A 20,718-nucleotide genomic window follows, 5' to 3' on the forward strand; every position below is an offset into this window, starting at 1 on the left:
TTTTGTTTTTAAATTCGGCAAAAATTTATTTCAAAAATGTCATACAGATCGATGTTGATGCTTATAATTCCTAATGTTCAAGACAAATTGTGCTGTTTTAGGTCCAAATGGTTTCATTCCAATGTAGTCCATTGTCGTCGCCAGAAGGCATTATATCTACATTTCGTCAATGTGCAAGTTTTCAGCAGAACTACAAAGATAATTTAGATACTTTTGTATCAGTTGTCGTTCTGGATGAAATTGGTTTGGCAGAAGACAGCGAAAGGATGCCCTTGAAAGTCAGACATAATTTTAGAATAAGCAAAAATTAAAATATTAAACATTTTTTATTTCAAAATATTAATTAAGTACAATATTTTCATTACCATAAGTGTGCTATAAATGGTTGTTAAATAACGATATCCAACAAATTTGATTAATTTATCTTACTATCCTGCAACACCAATTTATTTACTAATTGTACTTTTTTGGTAGACGCTACATCCACTTTTAGAGGACGGTTGTCAGGGAGACGAAATTGTTGAACAGTACAAGAAGGTGAGTACTAACAAATTATTTTTTGAAACATATCATTTTCACGGAACTTGTCATTTTGCATCCGGTTTGTTTAACTTTATTATTTTGAAATGAATGAGTAAAATACAATTTGTATTTGATTAGCAAGGCAACTGTCTAGGGTTAACATAATAACAAAAAATTATACAAATGTTTTTTTTTATAATCAATAACATAATTAATAAAAAATATTCTTTTGACTCTATAATCAATGATTATGGTTTCAAAATACATGTTGTAATTATAGCTAATTGATACAGAAATAATGACATTTTCAATTTGTCTTATGAAACATTCTTTACTATACAGTGATTTCCATTTATACCTTAACATCCCTTGGAAAAAATCATTTTGGTTAATAAGCTAAGTATCTATCCATTTCTGATTTTTGTATCCGTTAAGCATAAACAAATGATACTTTAATTTAAGTATTAGAAATTTAATGAAAATAAGAAATATCAAAATTTATACGTAATCATTTATATTTTTAAAGGAAATCGAAATTAATTAAAAATCATACACTTAGATTTTGACTGTGTTTTTTTTTCTTTTAGTAATATAAGTTCATACTTTTGCCTCTGACCTAGTGCAACAATAATTTGTATTCTAAGAATCACAAATATGTATTTTAAGACCTTGCATACTTCTCAGAATTGACTTGTTTTCCTTGTTAAGGTTGTGGTCTGGTATCTTTTGATATATTATAATGGATTTCTTTTAATATTTGTTAATGCAAATGCTTAAATTGACCTAAAATAATTAATTTCATATACTGTTTACGGTCACTTCTTTTTTCTTGTTTTTTCTCAGAAATGTATAAAATCTTTATTTATCGTCAGAGAAGCAATTTTAAAGTGACGTAAAAGTGTTAATTGATAACGCCCTACATTTGTTCTGTTTTTATTAAATATTAGAAAACTTGAATAATTTAATGTTAGACTTATTTAATCCTTAAACTATACTTTCTGTCTAAAGGTGGCCTTTATAGGTATATCAAACTGGAGTCTAGATCCAGCAAAAATGAATCGTGGTGTATTTGTACAAAGACAAGTTCCTGAATTATTAGAGCTTGAAAATACAGCAAGGTTTCAATTTTGAATTTTATAATTCCAGACAAAAAATTTGACACCTTTTTAAAGCTAAGATAGACAAACTATGAAAATTACCTGTAACATTTGCACAAAGAATTCGCATTTCACTTAAAAATGCATATATTCATATCATTAATATTTTTCTTAAGAATGTGATAATTGATATGGTTAAAGGTAATTTGTAATCAACAGACAGATTGGATAAACTCTTAGACATCTTTTTATATAGTAAATATTTTGTACATTACTTTATAAGTTCAAATGAGATTCCCGAAAATAATACATTTAAATGTCAACCATTTAGGGGACTTTGTGCATCTACGACACATTTGAATAATTTGCTTATCAAACCACTTTCATCTGGATATTTGGAAGTCTTTGAAAAAGCATCCGAGGAGAAAAGGGAATTTTTTGGCCTCAGAGATTTTTACAGGTAAGTTTAAGCTTCGAAAGTTACATATACTATCAAATGTAATGTTATGTAATACGAGGGTTGTTCAAAAAGTAATAGGACTAAGAGTCTTGCATCTTCATATTCAATTTAATTTAGAATATTTTTATATGTACAGCGATCGAAAAATGTTTTCTTCAATTCAAGCATAAATTTTTTGAATTCTTGTGCTTAACGTTTGTTCCCTGTGTTATTGAATAACCATGGTAACACGCACCCGGCGCAACACATAACAAAGTTATTGAAGCTTACTTGTACTTTTATTTTATTAATAATTTATTGTCTTTTTTGTCTATTTATTCCACCAAATCAATCTTTCATATTTAATTGACATTATGCCCAAATTTGACGTTATTCAGACATGAAATGGCTAAATCGTCAAGTTTTGAACAGCAGTGGTCAAAACGTTCAATGTAGAAATTTGACGTTCGTTAAATAACTGAAAATGTGTGCAATCGTTTAACTTTGCCAACAAATTGGCGATACTCCTTCAGATACATACGAAAACATAAAATTAACACATTACAATTAATCGGCTATCAGGATACTCGTTCCCAGCTTGCGTAAGCATTCGAAAACGGCACATACGAGATCACAAACAGAAAGGATGAGAATGATAGCGGGAAATTCACGGAACGTTAGTGACGTCAAATGAAAAAGCGCTACAAAATGATCGAGGGTAAACAGTCCACGAACTGTCCTGCATGTTTGATTTCTGCATTGGGTCTATTGATTCAGTTCTGCCTAAATGATTTGTTTCAAACAAAATTCTATCTCATTTAACCAGATATACATGTTATAAATAAGTAATATAATAATGATTAACGGTAATTATTAATATTTCTCCCCGATTTTCTTTTTAAAATGACACGCTGTTCCTAGTAGGAAAATATACTTTTCAGTTGATAAATATTGTTATTTCACTTATATCACATTGTTTTAAGAACGTACGATGATATGTGTAAATTAATTATATAAATCGCTTTTTCATTAACATCATAAGTTCATGTTTGTTTGATTTATGTGGATTACTATAAGAATATAAGAATACGAGAAAAAGCGGAGAGTGGCCGGCTATCGAGTTTTTTTGTTTTTTTTCGGAGAGTGGAACGAGAATGTGATTGTTATCTTTCTAGCTTCATCTCCACATATGAGGCCTGGTCGAAGTTATATGATTTAGACACCTAGAACAATAGGGAGAATTATTTCAGAAGGGATGACGCTTGTTGTATTTTGTTTTTATTTTACGACGTCATAAACGTCATTTATTGTGCAGTTAGCGTGCGCCGGGTCGCGTACCCCTTGTCATTTGAAATTCTCACAGACTCGTTATTTTTAAACATATTTTATTGATTTTTTCACTGTATATAGAAGATATATTCCGATATTATTATCTTGTAAAATTGTGCACGTAAATTGAAAAATGTGAACAGTAGAACTGCAGTCCTATTACTTTTTGAACAACCCTCTTATTTTAAGTTGTAAATCTTGAATGCAAACACCTTTTTAAATGTGCAACGTTTTATTAATAACGTATAATAAATAAAATGTGACATGCTTACCAATTTGTTTGATCTGTTTCTGTGATTGTGCCTTACGTCACACCGACGACACAGTATAGACCATATGGCATCGTTCTAGCCATGCTTACCAATTACAACACAACTAATAAGCTATATTTAATATTGGTCTCTATTTCCAAACCGTCACTTAGTCAAAGTCAATGCAACCAGTTCTGGAAATTTATTTTTGCACTTTTCCTTGTGCAACCTTCATTAAGCAAATGACATCTTCCAATTTTAGTAAGTTAAAAGCTTTGATAGTTTGGTTGTAGTGAATTATGTAGTTTAGCTCATACAGCCTTCGTTTGACTCATATCCTCAATTTGTCATAGGTAAACACTTGTTATAATGCAACTTAAAGTGTTAGAGTAAGTGGTCATATAGGTAAAAGTATATGATGATAAATAGATTTTTACACTTTTATTAATAGACAGATGTGCATTTAAATACATTGACAAAAGTATATTGTTTTGGGAAACATCCATCGTATTAGGCTATTTTTCTGTTAAGACTCCGAAGACTATGCCAAATTATTAAATTGGAATTATTTTGATGTTTGCCGATTATCAGGAAAAACGTGATCCATCGGAAACATTAAAAAACAGCAGAATTACATGAAAATTGCAAACTCGATTTGATTGTGTCTGCACCTTAGGGATAATGAAATAGTGAAACATCCCTCAAGTCCCCTGGCACCGGCAAAATATTAACCAAATAATATATAATATGAACCAGTTCATTTTGGAATGTTCAACACTGATATATTTTAAAAGTAGTTATTTATCAAACAACGAATTTATCATTTAATTCCATTAAAAAACAAATGTCTACTTAGTTTCAATTTTTGCTAGGGAATGCTGCGCTCATTTTACTTTTGTTAGAATTATTCATCTTGCAAATGATTTCATGCTGAAATCATTAGAAACAACTATAAATACACTGCTTTATTTTCAGCCTGATGAAAATGATAAACCAAATTATACTTTGTTCCAAGCACTCATCTTTACCTACCTATATAAAACTGAGATTTGCAGTTAGACGGAACTTCAGTGGACTAGAAAATGTAGACACCTTTCAAATATTTCTTCGAAACCTGAAACATTTTGATGATAAAAAAGAGGTATTGTTACGTTTTTTAACCTTATCAAGTTTGGTTTCTTTTGTTTCTTCTTAACCCTGTTTTTGTGTTAAAAAACACACCAACGTATGAAATCATTCAATGTTCATAACATTTATCTTTTTAAGCGTCAACGTGGAGATCCGGATGATAGTTTTACAGGACTGTTGAAATCCTGGATAACAAATGAATACAGGTATTATATTTTCAAGTAACAGTTTATTTAATATTGTCGCTTTTATTCCTTATTATTGCTTCATATATTTCATAATATCTTATACAAAGTGATATTTTACTATTGCCAAATATGTTTAATACAGCCTTTTTTGTAAAATATCTGATTTTTATTTAACATTGTTAAATCAGCAAAATACATAAATAAAATATGTAATCATTATTTTGTCTATTCTGTTTTTAATAACGAGTATGATTTTTGTACACTTTTGGCAATGATTTGCCACATTAAAAAGAAATGCAATTCAATCGCCCATAAGGATTATCTTCGAAGAGTTTTGTTTTGCGTATTAACATGACTGTGACACATGAATTAATGCATGACATTTGATTATGATAGTGAAAGCCGGCATTTACTTCTCTTGACCGAAAACTACAGCGCGATCGCCATGTTTGAGCAAGCATTCCTAACAAAAACCAAAGTTCAGCCAATTGTTATTTTCGGAAGCAGTTTTAGACGTGATCAAGAATACACACAGGTAAACAAAAAAGAAATATTTATACTTATATAACTAAAGGATAAATGTATATCAATTTGATAAATATAAGATAAATACTTAATGCGTTCATTTATTTCGTTTAAATTTGCTGTTTGTATATATTCTTATATACCTGGCAATGTAACAAATTGTGTAAATTGAAGTTGATGTCCGAACAGTAATTGGTCCAATGATTACATTAAGAATCAATATAAAGAACGACAAAAACGGCAAATAAAAATTGTTGCAATTTAGGTATGATTAATTTTGTTTATTGGAAGAAGTGACAATTGTAATGTTAACATCCTATAGCACGGTGTAAATTAAACAAATGGACAGAACAAGGTGTCTCGTTATGTTAACGAGAAAAATCAGCTTAATGTTGCCTTTTTGCACACATAATTTATTTATATTTAGGTTAATGAATAAGTATTTACTCTTTGTCATTGCATGTACATTCAGTGGAAGAAATCATGTATGTCTTGCATGCTCAAAGAAATACCTTTGACTTCATTTAGCCTGCTGTACAAACTGTTTCAAAGTGTTATTTTTATTTGTCCGAACTGTGTCCTTTTATCTTGCAATATATGTGTGATTAATTTCCTACCCATGTTGTACGAACTTATGCTGTTTCGTTTTCTTCAGGTGTTTCTGTAATGTCTATGTCCGTGTTTATTGCAGTTTAGCTTACAAAAAAGTAACCATCAGCCTCTTTGAATACAGATATTTTATATCCATGACCATCTACCTGTCGACATAGCTTCTTCAATTACTTGTACATGTTTTAGACTTATTTGATAATTTAATTTCTAAAACCCACACGTGGGAAAAATCATTTGTCTTTTCTTAGAAATGACAGATTATTTTCCAAAAACAGGAAAAGAATGACGTTATTAATCGCTTTTAGAGATTATAAGATTTTGAAGAAAATGTGCTTTTTGTTGATTTTTATGTAATCGATGCGAATATATATTAGTACTAAATAAAATGTAATCCAATAAAACGTTCGAATATCTGGATTTCACTCTACTAAAATTTTAAATGAAGATACATCATTCATGTCTGATTCATGCTAGATGATTTTTACTTTTAGCTGTTTCTATTCTATTGTTGGTAAATATTTATTACAGCTTATTATCAATGTAACGCGGCCAAGGTTAAAAAATCTAGTTCAGGGTTTTCTTATAACAGCAAGTGCTAATTGTTTTAAGCAGCTATAACAGAAGGTGATTTTGCACGGGATCATGGAACTCAGCCAGTTTTTATCTGTGTTAGAATTTTCTTTATCATAATGAACGCAAAACAATCACAGCTGGACTACACTTTTTTCCGTCCTTCAAAATGTTAATTTTATTGCTCTGGTGGCATTAAAATTTTCTGAATAATTCGAAACTTTCTTGTTTTTTTTTATATGAAATTATTGTTAAAAATATTAAAATGGAACTGATAATTTATTTAGAGTTTTCTCGTGACATTCTATATAATTATTATAACGATTCAACATTAGCTTTTAATAATAGTATAATTCTCCTTACTTTTATCTTTTATTACCATTTGATAACCGAATAGTTATTACCGAACGAGTTAAATTTACGTAGTTGTAATCCTCAACAAACCATTGTTTATGGTTTCTTTAATTTATTATTACTTACTTTTAACCATATGCATCAAATTAAATTGGAAAATGATAAGGATAAAATTTAAAATCTGCCTAAAATATTTAAATGACTGCCCCTCTCTTTTTATAAATTAAACCTTACACGTAAATTCTATTAAATGATATTTACGGATATTTCGTTTGAATACGGTGGTTATTTATTGTTTATGCGAAGTAAACTATTAAATCAAAAGGAATTGTGGCAAAATGAAAAACTTTTTGAGTCTCACCTGTTTACTCACTATATACCTTTAGATGGACATAATGTCACTTTAACCCTTTCCCTCATGAGCATAGTGTGTAAAATGACCGTTTTCATTGAAAGGCCTCCTGCTACAAGTTCAAACTGCTATGAAACTATGAAAAATGCTTCAATACTAATCCAACATAGCACAAATGTTGACTAGACCGTTGCCTTTGTGAAGACATGATCAGTCTTAAATTTTCTGTTACCAAAGCAACGAGGGGACATCTCAAAATTGCCTAAAATCACTATTTTGCGTTTATTTTTTCCATCAAAATTGATTTCAAAGTGCTGCAACTTCTCAATGGATTGAGATACGGTCAAGGCTTTTCAGCGTTGGTTACACATTACCTAACGATCGACATGGGGTCATTTTTTGCCTCTCGCAAGTCCAAAAATGTCGTTGCGATGAGAGGGACTACCGCCACCTTCAAACCTCCAACACAGAAGGGGCATTTCCCCCTTTTGGCAACCCCCTGATGTACATTTTTGATAGGGGTGGCGCCGAAAAAGTGATAACTATTTAGCAACATTTTCCAAACGAAAAACAGTGTTTGGTCTAAATAGGGTAATGTTTTGTATACTGTTTTGAGCCTCAAAAGGGGGAACGAAAAGCCGTCAAAACACGTCTATATACATTGTAAAGAAAGGCTTCACAAAATATTTATTTTTTAATTCATCATGCCTTTCAGAAAGTGAAGATATGTTCTGATGTGTACCATATTTTAATCTATTTATTTCTGTATTGGCATTCCATTTTATGAAATAAAAAATATATTTTTGTGTCCCCGCCATAAAATGGCTGGGGCATATAGTGTTACCCTGTTCAGTTTGACATAGGAATATATTATGAGAAAAAAATAGGTCAAGTTCGAATTTGGTCATGGTCCGATGATTTTTGAGTTTTGTCCCTTGATGAAATTTTTAGTTTCCGTTCATTATCTCCCCCAACAGTATTACACATTAAACTCAAACTTGACCTATTGATACGTCAAAGGAATGCGCAGGTCAAGTTCGAATTTGGTCATGGTTCGATGATTATTGACAGAGTAATGCCCCTTTCACTTTGAAAATAATTTGAAATTTTCAGTTTCCGTACTTTATCTTCCCAAAAGTTATGGATATGTCATAAAAAATGCACTGGTCAAGTATGAATTTGGTCATGGTTAACTTTGATGAAAGCTGACAGAGTTATCCCTCTTGAACTTAAATTTGACATAAAGATACATCTTAGGAATTAGCAGTTCAGGTTTTTATTTGGTCGTGGTTCATCGATTTTGGACAAAGTCATCTCTCTAGAATGTTGGAAAACTTTTGAATTTTCAGTTTCAGCACTCACACTTGTGTTGAAATGTATGTATGTAGTCATTATTTTGGCTACAAATATGCAATATGCAATTTACAAAAGGTTAACACTGAATAGTTTCAGTGCCTTGAACTTTGTTTAAAAATGATTTATGTTAACATTGAATAGTTTTAAGGGCTTTGAACTTAAAATAAAAAAAATAGTTTGTGCAAACAAATTTGGAACTGAATATTATAACATTTGGCTGCATGCGGGGGCATCCGTGGCGTGACGACACATTTCTAGTTTGTTATTTATTTTATTGGAATAAATTTCAGATTTGCAGGAACATCAACAAAATCAAGATCTGCATGGAGACTGGAAAATTAGTTATTCTTGTAAACTCGGATAATTTGTATGAAAGTTTGTATGACGCTCTGAACCAATACTATGTTTACTTTGGAGGAGAACGTTACGTTGATTTAGGCCTTGGAACTCATAGAGTGAAATGTCCTGTCCATAAAGATTTCAAGTAAGTTGGTATATAGTTTTTTTAGTTTAAGTCACGTTTAAACTTGATTAAACTACAGACGACATTTTTTTTTTGTATTGCATTCTTTAAATTTCAGACAGTAATGAAATGTAACAGTACGGCTTGCAAGGTTATTCAGATTAAATTATTAATTATAAATTCAATTATTTTGGCATCTGGTATTCATTTATTTTAAAGCATATGCTACACTTGAAAGCAGCTGAATTATAATCGAAAGAGCTCGTTTCATAAAGACATAATATGTTATATTCTAACAACAGTCAATGCCACACCTTACATAACATTTTATATTATAAAAGGTTGATTGTTGTTGCGGAAAAACAAACCGTGTATGAAAGATTCCCTATACCTTTGATAAACAGACTGGAAAAACATTGTCTGATGTCGACAACTTTGTTGAATGAACCTCAAATTCATTTAGCAAGATCGTTAAAAGAATGGGCTGAAGGTGTCACAAAACAATCACTTACATTGAGGTACGAACACTACGTCCGACTTGAAGTTTAACATTGTCTTGTCAAACTTATAGCTTGAACATGAACATATTATTTTTAAACTCCTATATTCGAGTACTTTCGTTTTCCAGTGCTTAGTGAGTTTAATTGGTAACCTCATTTGCTGTAGTGAAGTTCAAGTATATCGCGCTTGGCTCACTGTATGTGATATGAAAAGTCCGATCATATATTTGATTTGATCACATACGAGTATATGTACTCCCAGAAATGATCATGACGACTATTTTAGCTTTTTGATTTTTAAAATTCAAATTTCCAAGTCAAGAAGTTCAGTTATAATAGGGTTATGACATTACAGTAAACTCCGCTTATAACGAACTAATTGGGACATTCAAAATATGTTCCTTATATCCGGAGTTCCTTGTAAGCATATAGCGAATAAGTTCCTTGTATCAGGAGTTTTTTTTAGCGAACAGCTTTACATATATCGAACTGATTATTTACCATCGTCCGCCATTTTGAAGAGCATTTGATTAACAAAACTAAGTCATTTATTTCTTTATTTTAGACACAATACCCGAGGGCGTACTTTTTTAAATTTGAAAATCCTTTGCTAATTCAGTTGTAGTTTTACTCCTTAGTTCAATTCCTCATAAAATATCATTTTTTTGTTTCTAAATTCAGTGTTTTTCGTTTTCTTTCCATGATTAACAATAAACAAGATTTTAGATTTTTCCTTCCTTCTTCTATTATATTTTAAGGGTGACTTTTACTTATGAAAGATATAGATTTCTTTTCATTTCAATCAAGCATACTTTCTAGTTTTCAATGGATTAGCAAGCATTCGTGATTATGTTGAAGACCGATTATAAATGATCATAATTATTTTACTCGAGTACAAATATTAAAGGAAAGAAATATTAGAATAAAAGGAATAACCGCTTTATTTTGGTGACAAGAACTCATGCTAAAATACCCCTAATAGAAATTTATTACGTACTACTACACATTCATTTTCACAGCTGTATTGATAAACGGTAATTCGGCCGAGTTTCAATCCGTGACAAAAAATGAAAGTTAAAATTGCGTGATCCATTTACGGATAGCCGATATTTTGGAGTTCGTTATAAAAGTGTAATTTTCTGTACTTGTAACTAAATTTGGACTAAGAAATGTGTTCCTTATAAGAGAGAATTCCTTATCAATGTGTTCTCTATAATCGTATATTTTTATATTAAATAAAAAAGGCCAAAATTCGGGCCAAAATGAATTGTTCGTTATAACCGGGAGTTCGATATATCCGTGTTTGCTATAAGTGAAGTTTACTGTATAACCTTGTCGGTTCGAGATTCAAACTTTCGTAAGGATCACGATCAATCATATGACAAAAGAAACATTTTTTTATGTATCCAATTAATTTGTTAATCATTAAACCAAACATACAATCGAAATATATATGATTGCAACAGGTTATTTCATCAAATAGTCATTAAAAGTGAAGTTTGTTATTCACATTTTCTTCTTATTTTCTTCTTGTATGGTAAGTGTTTCTTTTCAAGTTATAAATCGTAAGTAATTACGATATCATATGGAATTTAAATTTAAAAAATGCCATAAAAGCATGGTGTATACATGTATACACCTAGTTTACTTTTGTTTGTTCTGCTTCATTAATACTGCAAATAGTTAAAAGTTTATATAACAAAACTACTTTGCCATTACACTTCTTTTTCCATTTAAAATCTAACTTTTTTTCGTTCTTGCTAAGGAAGTCTTTGCAAGTCTATATAATATATAGGTCTATATAATATGTTAACATAAAGGGTATCTTAAAAATTACAATTGAAAAATAATAAAGTGATGTGTAAATATTCCGTGCGCAGAACATTCTGTAATATTTTCAAGGCACAGTCCTACGGAAAATGATGTTGCAAAGGTTTTTATCGGCTATCATCACGATGTCTGCGCGACACTAGCACTTGAAACCTGGACAGATGAAATGAGTTTTGAAAATAATGATCACTGGGATGAGGTGAATATGTAGGAGTTTGAAATAGATGTGCATATGAAAGACAAGTTACAATTACTGAATGTCTGCTATTTGCATTTTATAGTGTTTTGTGTTTGAAAAGTAAAAGCGTGAAGATAAGCATGTCATTACATGTCATGTTTAGAAATATTTAAACAACTGCTATGTTATAACACAAATTTCTTTTTTAAATTAGAAGAATATATTTAAAAATGTAAACAACGATGTTTACTGAATTTCAATTTAGATATATACATGAAAAATAAACTTTCGTATGCTTAAACAAAGTATCTTTGTTAATTGAATGCATAAAATGATTAAATGCATGAACAATTGACTGATACAAACATTTCCCTATTTCAAGGCCATCGACAAGTCGAAAGACATTCTTTTGTGGTGTGCAGCACCCGATGCAATATTGAGACTTTCAGAAGAGCGGGATAATATGCAAGATATGTACTGGAACAAACAATCACACGAAAGCCTGAAAGAATATCTTTCATTTCATTTTAAAAAAGGAGATAAAGATAGACTTTACGCACAAGTGAGTAATTTACTATTTAGTGTATTACGGCAATTTGATTCATAATAATAATAATAACAACGTTTTAACAGTGTTTTTAATTTGATACATGTTTAAATTGATCGGATGAATGTATTTGGGAATGACAGAGATTTTACAAAATGTCCAGTAACAAATGGGTTTATTCGCATTATTTGAACAAGATCAATCAATTAAATCGATGAAATTTTGAAGTTTCCGCCACACACTTTGTTTAGAAATCACATTGATACAACTGCGTTTATGCAGCGGTGTAAAGTTTTTATCACGGACACGGGCGTGAATATTTTTAATACTGGTATGAAATACATGTACTATAAAATCTGGTATTTTTTTCTAATAAATTTTAGTTTATCTATAATGGAATATGTACATTATAATTAAAAGTTGGGCCAAATGTAACGCCGACTTTGCTAATTGAGTCTGTAGGAAACTCAAACGTTCAACATTTTCAAACTAAAATGTTGAGTCTGCTGAGGCTGGGGTGTTTTAGGGTTAAGGCGGAGGCTAACACTTCCAGTACATTCTATGAACTCGCTCAATCAAACAGAACCTGCAACATTTGTATTCTTAATATTTTGGGGGTTATAAATTCTGTTTCTGATTATGTAAGTAATTAACTTGCAAAATGTGTTCAATTCTGTTTCCCTTCATTTGCATTAATCGCTATTCTTATTGCCTCTTAATTCCAAGATCGGATAACTTAAATATTCTTTATCGTTAACTTAAAAATAGATTTAACATATGCTGTATTGGTACTAAGAATAATGTTTTATAGTCAATGATTGTTGATATTAACACATATTTTTGAATAAACAGATAACAACCCACTCGTCACTGTTGACAGCATCATACAAACACGCACTCAGAGATGCAACCGGAATACACCTCAACAGAATTTTGATTTTAGAAGCACTGCCATCCTTTGACACAGAGCAACAATTCATTAGCAAGATCAAGTATAGATATGTTTATCGTATTAAAAAACATCCATCTTGTTTGCAATATGCATATATCCATTTCAAGCTTTCTTTTGAGCATTGATTAGATTTAATATGAATTTGTCAAAGACATCGAGATTCAGAAACGACTACAATGATTAATTTGAAAAAGGCAAAGATGTGTTTTGTAATATTATGATAACAGTTTTGAGCATGAATAACCGTTATCAATTTGTCAGAATAGGGCTGCTCGTAAACAATTTGTTTAAAAAATGACAAACAATTATTTTTCAGCTAAATTACTATAATTGTTGTTGTGTCAGAAAAAAAGGAGACCTAAAATAAATATAGTTGTGAAGAGAAGAAAACAAGCAATGTTTTGGCCTATTTGGCCTTATAATTATATACTTTACATTTAGACTTTCAAATAAGTAATGATTTAAACATGTTTTTATACTTTAAAATGTTACATAAACTATTATATATGATCAAAAAAATTAATCCCTTATAATCCGAAGATATGTAATATAGTGCTTTTCACGGCTTCTCTACAGATATCCAATCGTAAGTCCATGAAGTGCACATTATTTCACATAAAACTAGAGATAACTTTAATTTAATGATGAAAAATGCATAAATGTGCTTAAAGTCCGTGGTATATCGCAATAAAGTTTAAAGCGACCATGTAAGCACTCATAATTTTAAGTGAGAATTACGTCTAAGAAGAACACGAATTAAGACTTTTGCGATTGATACAATAAATTCAATGCAATATTATGATAACTTGACCTTTTATTAATTTAATATTCAATCCCTCAATCCCTTTAATTTCTGTTTTTATCATAGATTAATGTTTCAAAACATGATTATTAATTCTGACAGAGCGTATTACAAAATGTATTTCTAGAGGACACATTATAAGATCACAGAATGACGAGCCAGCTCTCATCGTTGTTCAGTGTGATTCCGGTGACAGATACACAAATTTGATTGCATGTGCAAAGTACGCAATTTTAGATGAATGTACCAAGCTAACATACAAAGCACCTGTCAGTATCATTTTTATTGTACAATTAACACCGATGGAAAACAAAAACTTTCACAGTATCCAGGTATGCCAGTGGTAGTTATTATATTATTTTTTTTTCTTATATCAGATAATAAAATCCCTTCGTGTTTTTTCATTATTATGTCTTCAGTTTTATGTATCATCTGTATTTTACTTTATTCAGTATTTTGTACCTTGGAACAAAAATTGATTTATTCAAGCGTATCATACTATTTTACATATTTTGTCTTATTTATTTCAGTGTGGTGACTGGCAGTCAGTTCATATAGACAATCTCTACACTCCAGGAATTGAAATGCCATCAATAAATGATATGCAAAGAAATAGAATGAGTGTTCTTATTGCTAAGTCAATAGAAGGCAGAAGCAACTTCTCACTTGATCAGAATGAGATACCGTACGTGTTACCGCTGTTTCTTTCTTTTATTTTGATTTTTGTTAAGTTAGTTTTACATTTCCTCTTTAAGCATTTTAGTTTCAAGTGCAATACTCTATTTGGCGAATAAGAGCAATCAAACCTTTATTTGGCGAGACGCTTGCCGAGAAAATCAGTTTTTCAGTTATTGTACAAATCTAATAGAGAATAGTATTGTACTCACCTTCAGTTCTAATTCATTTTACTTTTCGACAGAAATATGTAGTACAGTAATTCGACTGCATTTTGATATTTTTATCATTTCTGTGTTTAATTTGTTTGCCCTATCCATAGCGATTGTGATAATTTCACTTGATTGACGCATATCTATTCACACTGTCCCGTACTATATGAATATAGAGGGGCCGACGCCTTTTTATCCAGATTAAACTCCCAAATAGTAATTATGATACTGACTGTTCCGAGGCGGAACCCTTCTGTGATCATCCACATGTTTGCATTTCTAGCCCCTTAATGTCCTATCCTGGTCATTTTAATTCCTTGACCTGTAACAGCTATGCAGCCTGTGTCGATTTTTATTTATTCTTGAACTGGGACGAAAATAAAAACGGAGGTACACTTATTATGTTTATGACTGGATATGGATTATTTGAACTTGGGTAATAAAAATGGAGGTAAATTATTACAATATTGACATGATAAGGATTTTTTGGAAAACGTAAATTAAGCTTATTCATATGACTCACATTGATCCATATTGAATCATCATAATTGTACAGGAAATGCTTGTGGTTTATTGGTTTCATAAGATGTGATATATTTTATTTTTTTGAAAGAGCAAAGCAAGACAAAAAAAATAGTAATTACTAATATATTTTTTTTACAAGACATGAACAAGACAAGTGTCTTAATTTACGACTGTTGATAGAACGTAGTCTGCAGAGAGCTGTGTCATTAGTAAGGGACCCTGAAGGAAACAAACATAGGTCTACTAAAAGAGTGTCTTTGATACTGCTCATATTACATGACAGTTCAAACAAAGGTATTGTCTTTAGACACAAATATATTACCAAAGCTGAATATAAAAGCGTGTAATAGTTGTTAACCTATGCTGTATCATTTATAAAAGTTATAAAAGCGAAATGTTGTTATTGCGTTATTGCTGTAGTAAAAGTTTTACTATGACGTATACTTAGTTTACTTTTATATTCAAAATTGTGTTCATTTTGATGATAGTTTCTCAATGAAGATCTTTGATTATTGTTTTTTAATATGTTAAACAAATTAGTCAACCTAAACTTATGAAAACAACAGTTTTCAATATTTACTATTTTGTTGGTGTTTTTACAATCTGCCAAATCATCATCTGAAATGTTTTCTTAACGCTTCATGATCATTTGATATCAATTGAAACAAGTAACTGCATTAAAATAGAATATAAATTCCTGTTGAAATGTCTAATTTTCAATACATGATTTTATTGAAAAGATTGTGATGGCTTTGTCAGAGGAATAAGTGAATTAGTCCAGAAGATCATGGCTGACAAGGAGAACGAACCTTCGTCTACTACTCCAGATATGTGGCTCTCAAAAGAGGCCGCATCAATTGTGGCGATTGAAAAATTCGGAACATTTAGGTAAGATTTGTAATTTGTCTGTGCGTAAAATGTTGAATAAATACCTATAAAGTTGTTCTTTAAAAATATGGTATGATATGATAAACAAGATCAACAAGGATAGGCGGCGTTCAATGAACGTCGTGTGGGAGTTACCAAGCTACAATATCCAGGACAAGAAGCCCAGGAGGACTTTAAACAAAAACAGGACAGGGCACAAGTTAGAGCACATACAGGATAATCGCCCAAATGATACTTAAAAATAAATAATAGTAACCGTCAAGGACATTAAAGAAATCAAATAATTGATTGACTAGTAGGGCCAAAAAGTTAAAAGGCGCAGGAAAAGGAGACCCGAGATTCGGGGAAAGGAGGGGCAAAAAATAATAAAACAAGGGGCAAAAGGGCAATTTTTTATCGTAGACGAGAAAACAATAAGAAGGGATACAAACAAAATTGTCACCAAAACAGTATATAGCAACAGAGACATACATCTGAGGAATACAGAGAGGCGCCGCCTTGGGACAATCAGCAGGATAAGTACTACTATATTAAACCGGTTAATAGTGCACTAAACACGAGACATTTGAAATAAGATGAATTCCCGCCAAGCGACAATGTAACGTTGTTATGGTTGCAAAAGGTTAAATAAGTAAAACGAGGTAACGATCATGTAGTTACATATAAAAGTAAACCCAATGACCATAAAAAGTACCCAATGTCTTAAAGGAAGACAGATCAACAAGAAAATATCCTACAAGGGCCCGACGAAGCAAAACAGAAGACAAAAATAAAGACAAACTTCGTCACAGGTTTACAAGTTTAACAAAACAGATAGTTAAAAAAAGCATTTTTTAGAATTACATGCAAGAAAGATTACTTTTTCCCCAGCAAAGTTTTCTGAATAAGAGAATTAGTTTATCATTAATTAACTTATGTGGCAATGTTGTATAAAGTGTAAAAAAATCGTATGTTCTGACAGTTGAAGCTGGTTTATTCTTAATTTTGAATTTATCCAAAAATCCTAAAGAACCAAATATATATTTGCCAGTGTTTTCATAGACGGTATGATATAATCAAGTTGCATGTGTTTAATGGCAGTCACACACGCAGTTAATTAAAAACAAAGTTTACATGTAGTGTAAGAGGTAGAATGAGCAATTAATATTGCTTTTTAGGGATTTTTATGTAATTTAGGAATCCAATATATGATAAGAAGTTTCAGTTCTTTTATACCTCACAAGAACCGAAGGTGCAGTGTGAGCTATCAGTATCAAAAGGAATAGTCCGGCGTCCGTTGTCATGTGTAATTTCTGATGCTGAATTGAATTTTGATATCAGCTGGCATTCTTTTTATTTTTTTAAAATTGTTTGACCTGTTGTCATTTTAGTAATAGTTATGTAAACATATAGAATGTATATTAAAAAAGTGTCTCAACTATAATTTCAAACATCTCTACCTTACATATTTTGCATGTGACATTTTGTGTATTAATTCACAAAAGTAAAAAGTTAAAAATCAAAATTAACCCTGCTGTAGAGATTCTGTGTTTATTCTACATATACTGATGCTGAATTGAATTTTGATATCAGCTGGCATTCTTTTTATTTTTTTAAATTGTTTGACCTGTTGTCATTTTAGTAATAGTTATGTTAACATATAGAATGTATAAAAAAGTGTCTCAACTATAATTTCAAACATCTCTACCTTACATATTATGCATGTGACATTTTGTGTATTCATTCACAAAAGTAAAAAGTTAAAAATCAAAATTAACCCCGCTGTAGAGATTCTGTGTTTATTCTACATAGGTCTCATAAGTACACACTTGCAACATAGATATTTTCAACAAAGCCTCTCCAAAATATAAGGACAAAATATTTCAATTTATAAATTGAACAATGAATTGACAGGTCAGATCTAGGGTCATCTTGGCCCTATTGTTTATTATAAGGATAAAAAAATATAATCGTTGTGAAAGTATATAACTAGAAAGGCAAGTTAAAGTTGAGCCGGGCTTGTCTTTGTTTGAAAAATAATTTTAACACTGATAAACAGTTGTTTATGGTGAGCGACTCAGGGCCATAATGGCTCTATTGTTATTAATTTACACTTTAAGATTGGAATTATTAGTGGTATGTCTGTTAGTATGTTTTACAATACGTACTGTTAAGTTCATTATTAAAATTGTTAATGTAATGTATACGTCATACAATTATAATCTTATTTGCCGCCTTGTCGGCTGTCACTATTACACATTTTGATTGAAAATCTAGAATATCTTTTTCCAGATGTTTTTCAGATGTTAAAGTATGTCTTGGCTTAGGCGACAGAGTATGTTCATTTTAACGATAACAATTAATACTTGAATCAACCATTTTAAAGATGTTATGTTTCCATATCACTAGAGCATTACTGACAACCTCATTTAGTAAAGAAATCCTCAATAGATTCCGCAATCTGACTACAGCAAGCGTTAAAATCAATTTCAGAAGGAATTCTGTATTTAGGTTCTTTCAAGAACAAATTACGATTTTTTTTGTCTGAATTTATATCAAAATTACCAGTGATAATATGGCCAAAATCCGAATCACAGAATTAAGAAGTATTGCAGTCTCAAGTTGTTTGAGTATTGGACAGAAAATTTAAGTCAGAGTCAACCTTGTTATAATTTGATTTAATACTTTAAATAATATTAGATTATATTATATTATATTATATTATATCATATTATATCATTATTGCAAATAATTGGAATCAGTTTTTGAAAATATAAAGGAACTGAATCATTTAAACGTTTATCACGAAATATACGAAATCAATACATTTATTTAGAAAGTTTATTTTATGAAAATGCTTGTCGTGGTCAGAAGTGTTGTCGATAAGAGGTGTTAGGACGTGTTGAGTATAACGTTTGAATACGATAATCTGCTGTATATAAAGGATCAGTTTAAATTACTATATTATCAGCCTCCGCGTCTTATTTTTTCAAAGATGGTTAAGAAAGAAAAATAAGTCGTGAAAGCATAGCATGTTTACCAGAATAGTATACGATACTATTATCATCGGTCGCAGACAGGGTCATTTTAGATTTACGTTTGATGTTTCATTTCCACGTACTCCATGAACTCGGGATCTACGTTTAAGAATATTCGGAATAGAACATATCTCAATGTTAGGCTCTTTAAAGATGTAACCTTGTTGAAAACTATTGCGATTTAGGCCCAGCGGGAAAGGAGATTGTAAATTCTTGATCCATTTAAATTCTGCTATTAGAAATGTTTTACTTTAAAACTAGCCGAAGCATCAGGATCATAAATAATTTACTTCACCGGCTGTATCGAAACATTTTTAAATGAATGGCAATATTTACGGAATTGTTGATATAAGAAAGAAGTGAAGAGTAGTCTCTTTATCTATTAGGATGATTTGTATAAGTGATATTATATTTCTTTAAAATGATATGCTTAAAGGGCATACCCGAATGCTTAAAGAATTATTGAACATACCGTATTAGAGTTTATGGATCGTGGAATATAAAAAAAATTAATAGATGACTTAAAGTAAAAGGTAATAAAACGACAGATGATGTTCCTCTAGATGTACTAAGATATCTAATATGTACTGAACATTTAGACGAAAAGTGTACCAGAAGAGGTGAAAGAAATGTGTATTACTCATTTTAAAGTTATTCATGATTATTTGTTGAAAACGGAAATGATTGCGAGTACATAGGGCACTTATAGAAAAAAAGTAAAGAGACTAAAGTCACAGATAACACAGAATCTGCAAAATGGTAAGATTACAGAAAATATGGGTATGACAATTATATTTATACGGTTAAAATGAAAATAAACTATTAGTCCATGTAGGCTGGCCAAGGAAGGAAACAATAACACTGAACGCAGAACAATCCTTTCAGGATGAAAATATAACAAAATTGATTGGATGTACGGGTACGCTTTTTGACAGCCGACACATGGCACAAACAGCATGAAATATGATAATAAGGATCAAAAAGGAAAGGCAGCGTTCAACTCACACACAACCCAGCAACAAGAACCAGCGGGAAGGAGCCCAGAAGGACACAAAACAATTTGTTGAAACGTTTTTTTCGACACAAAGTGCCGTTCTCCTGATACACATATTTCTTATGTTATTTACTCATATGACGGTCTTACATCATGTATTTTCATTAAAACATTTTTAGCCTCTAAATTATCAACCTTTTTCTTACACCTTATACTGCTTTAATATGTTAGTTTTCTCGTTTTTTTTTAAAAAAAAAACAATTTTATTATAAATTTGTATTTTGTATGTTTTTGCTTCTTCGGTCAACCAGAAAAAAAATTATTATGCAAATGAAACATTTAGACACAGAACATTACAGTTACCATACATTTATGTACTTTCCATTTTAAAAACGTTGATTAGTTGGGACTA

At 30.7% G+C, this 20,718-nt stretch overlaps 1 protein-coding gene across 1 annotated transcript in view; it reads left to right on the forward strand.

Annotated features, from left to right (window-relative positions):
• Positions 1 to 20,718, forward strand: part of LOC132752902 (E3 ubiquitin-protein ligase rnf213-alpha-like) — a 51,046-nt gene that overhangs the window by 13,055 nt on the left and 17,273 nt on the right. The window contains exons 25-40 of the mRNA XM_060743309.1: positions 102 to 278; positions 475 to 537; positions 1,531 to 1,640; positions 1,951 to 2,079; positions 4,614 to 4,779; positions 4,905 to 4,972; positions 5,351 to 5,489; positions 9,014 to 9,207; positions 9,528 to 9,704; positions 11,589 to 11,715; positions 12,077 to 12,256; positions 13,094 to 13,233; positions 14,123 to 14,327; positions 14,526 to 14,680; positions 15,547 to 15,701; positions 16,148 to 16,295. Of these exons, the coding sequence (XP_060599292.1) occupies positions 102 to 278; positions 475 to 537; positions 1,531 to 1,640; positions 1,951 to 2,079; positions 4,614 to 4,779; positions 4,905 to 4,972; positions 5,351 to 5,489; positions 9,014 to 9,207; positions 9,528 to 9,704; positions 11,589 to 11,715; positions 12,077 to 12,256; positions 13,094 to 13,233; positions 14,123 to 14,327; positions 14,526 to 14,680; positions 15,547 to 15,701; positions 16,148 to 16,295 (2,333 nt within the window). The remainder of the gene's footprint in view (positions 1 to 101; positions 279 to 474; positions 538 to 1,530; positions 1,641 to 1,950; positions 2,080 to 4,613; positions 4,780 to 4,904; positions 4,973 to 5,350; positions 5,490 to 9,013; positions 9,208 to 9,527; positions 9,705 to 11,588; positions 11,716 to 12,076; positions 12,257 to 13,093; positions 13,234 to 14,122; positions 14,328 to 14,525; positions 14,681 to 15,546; positions 15,702 to 16,147; positions 16,296 to 20,718) is intronic.

This window comes from Ruditapes philippinarum, unplaced genomic scaffold (assembly GCF_026571515.1).
Source record: "Ruditapes philippinarum isolate M1 unplaced genomic scaffold, ASM2657151v2 ctg421_1_1_1_1, whole genome shotgun sequence".
In the NCBI taxonomy this organism is placed as follows: Eukaryota; Metazoa; Mollusca; class Bivalvia; order Venerida; family Veneridae; genus Ruditapes; species Ruditapes philippinarum.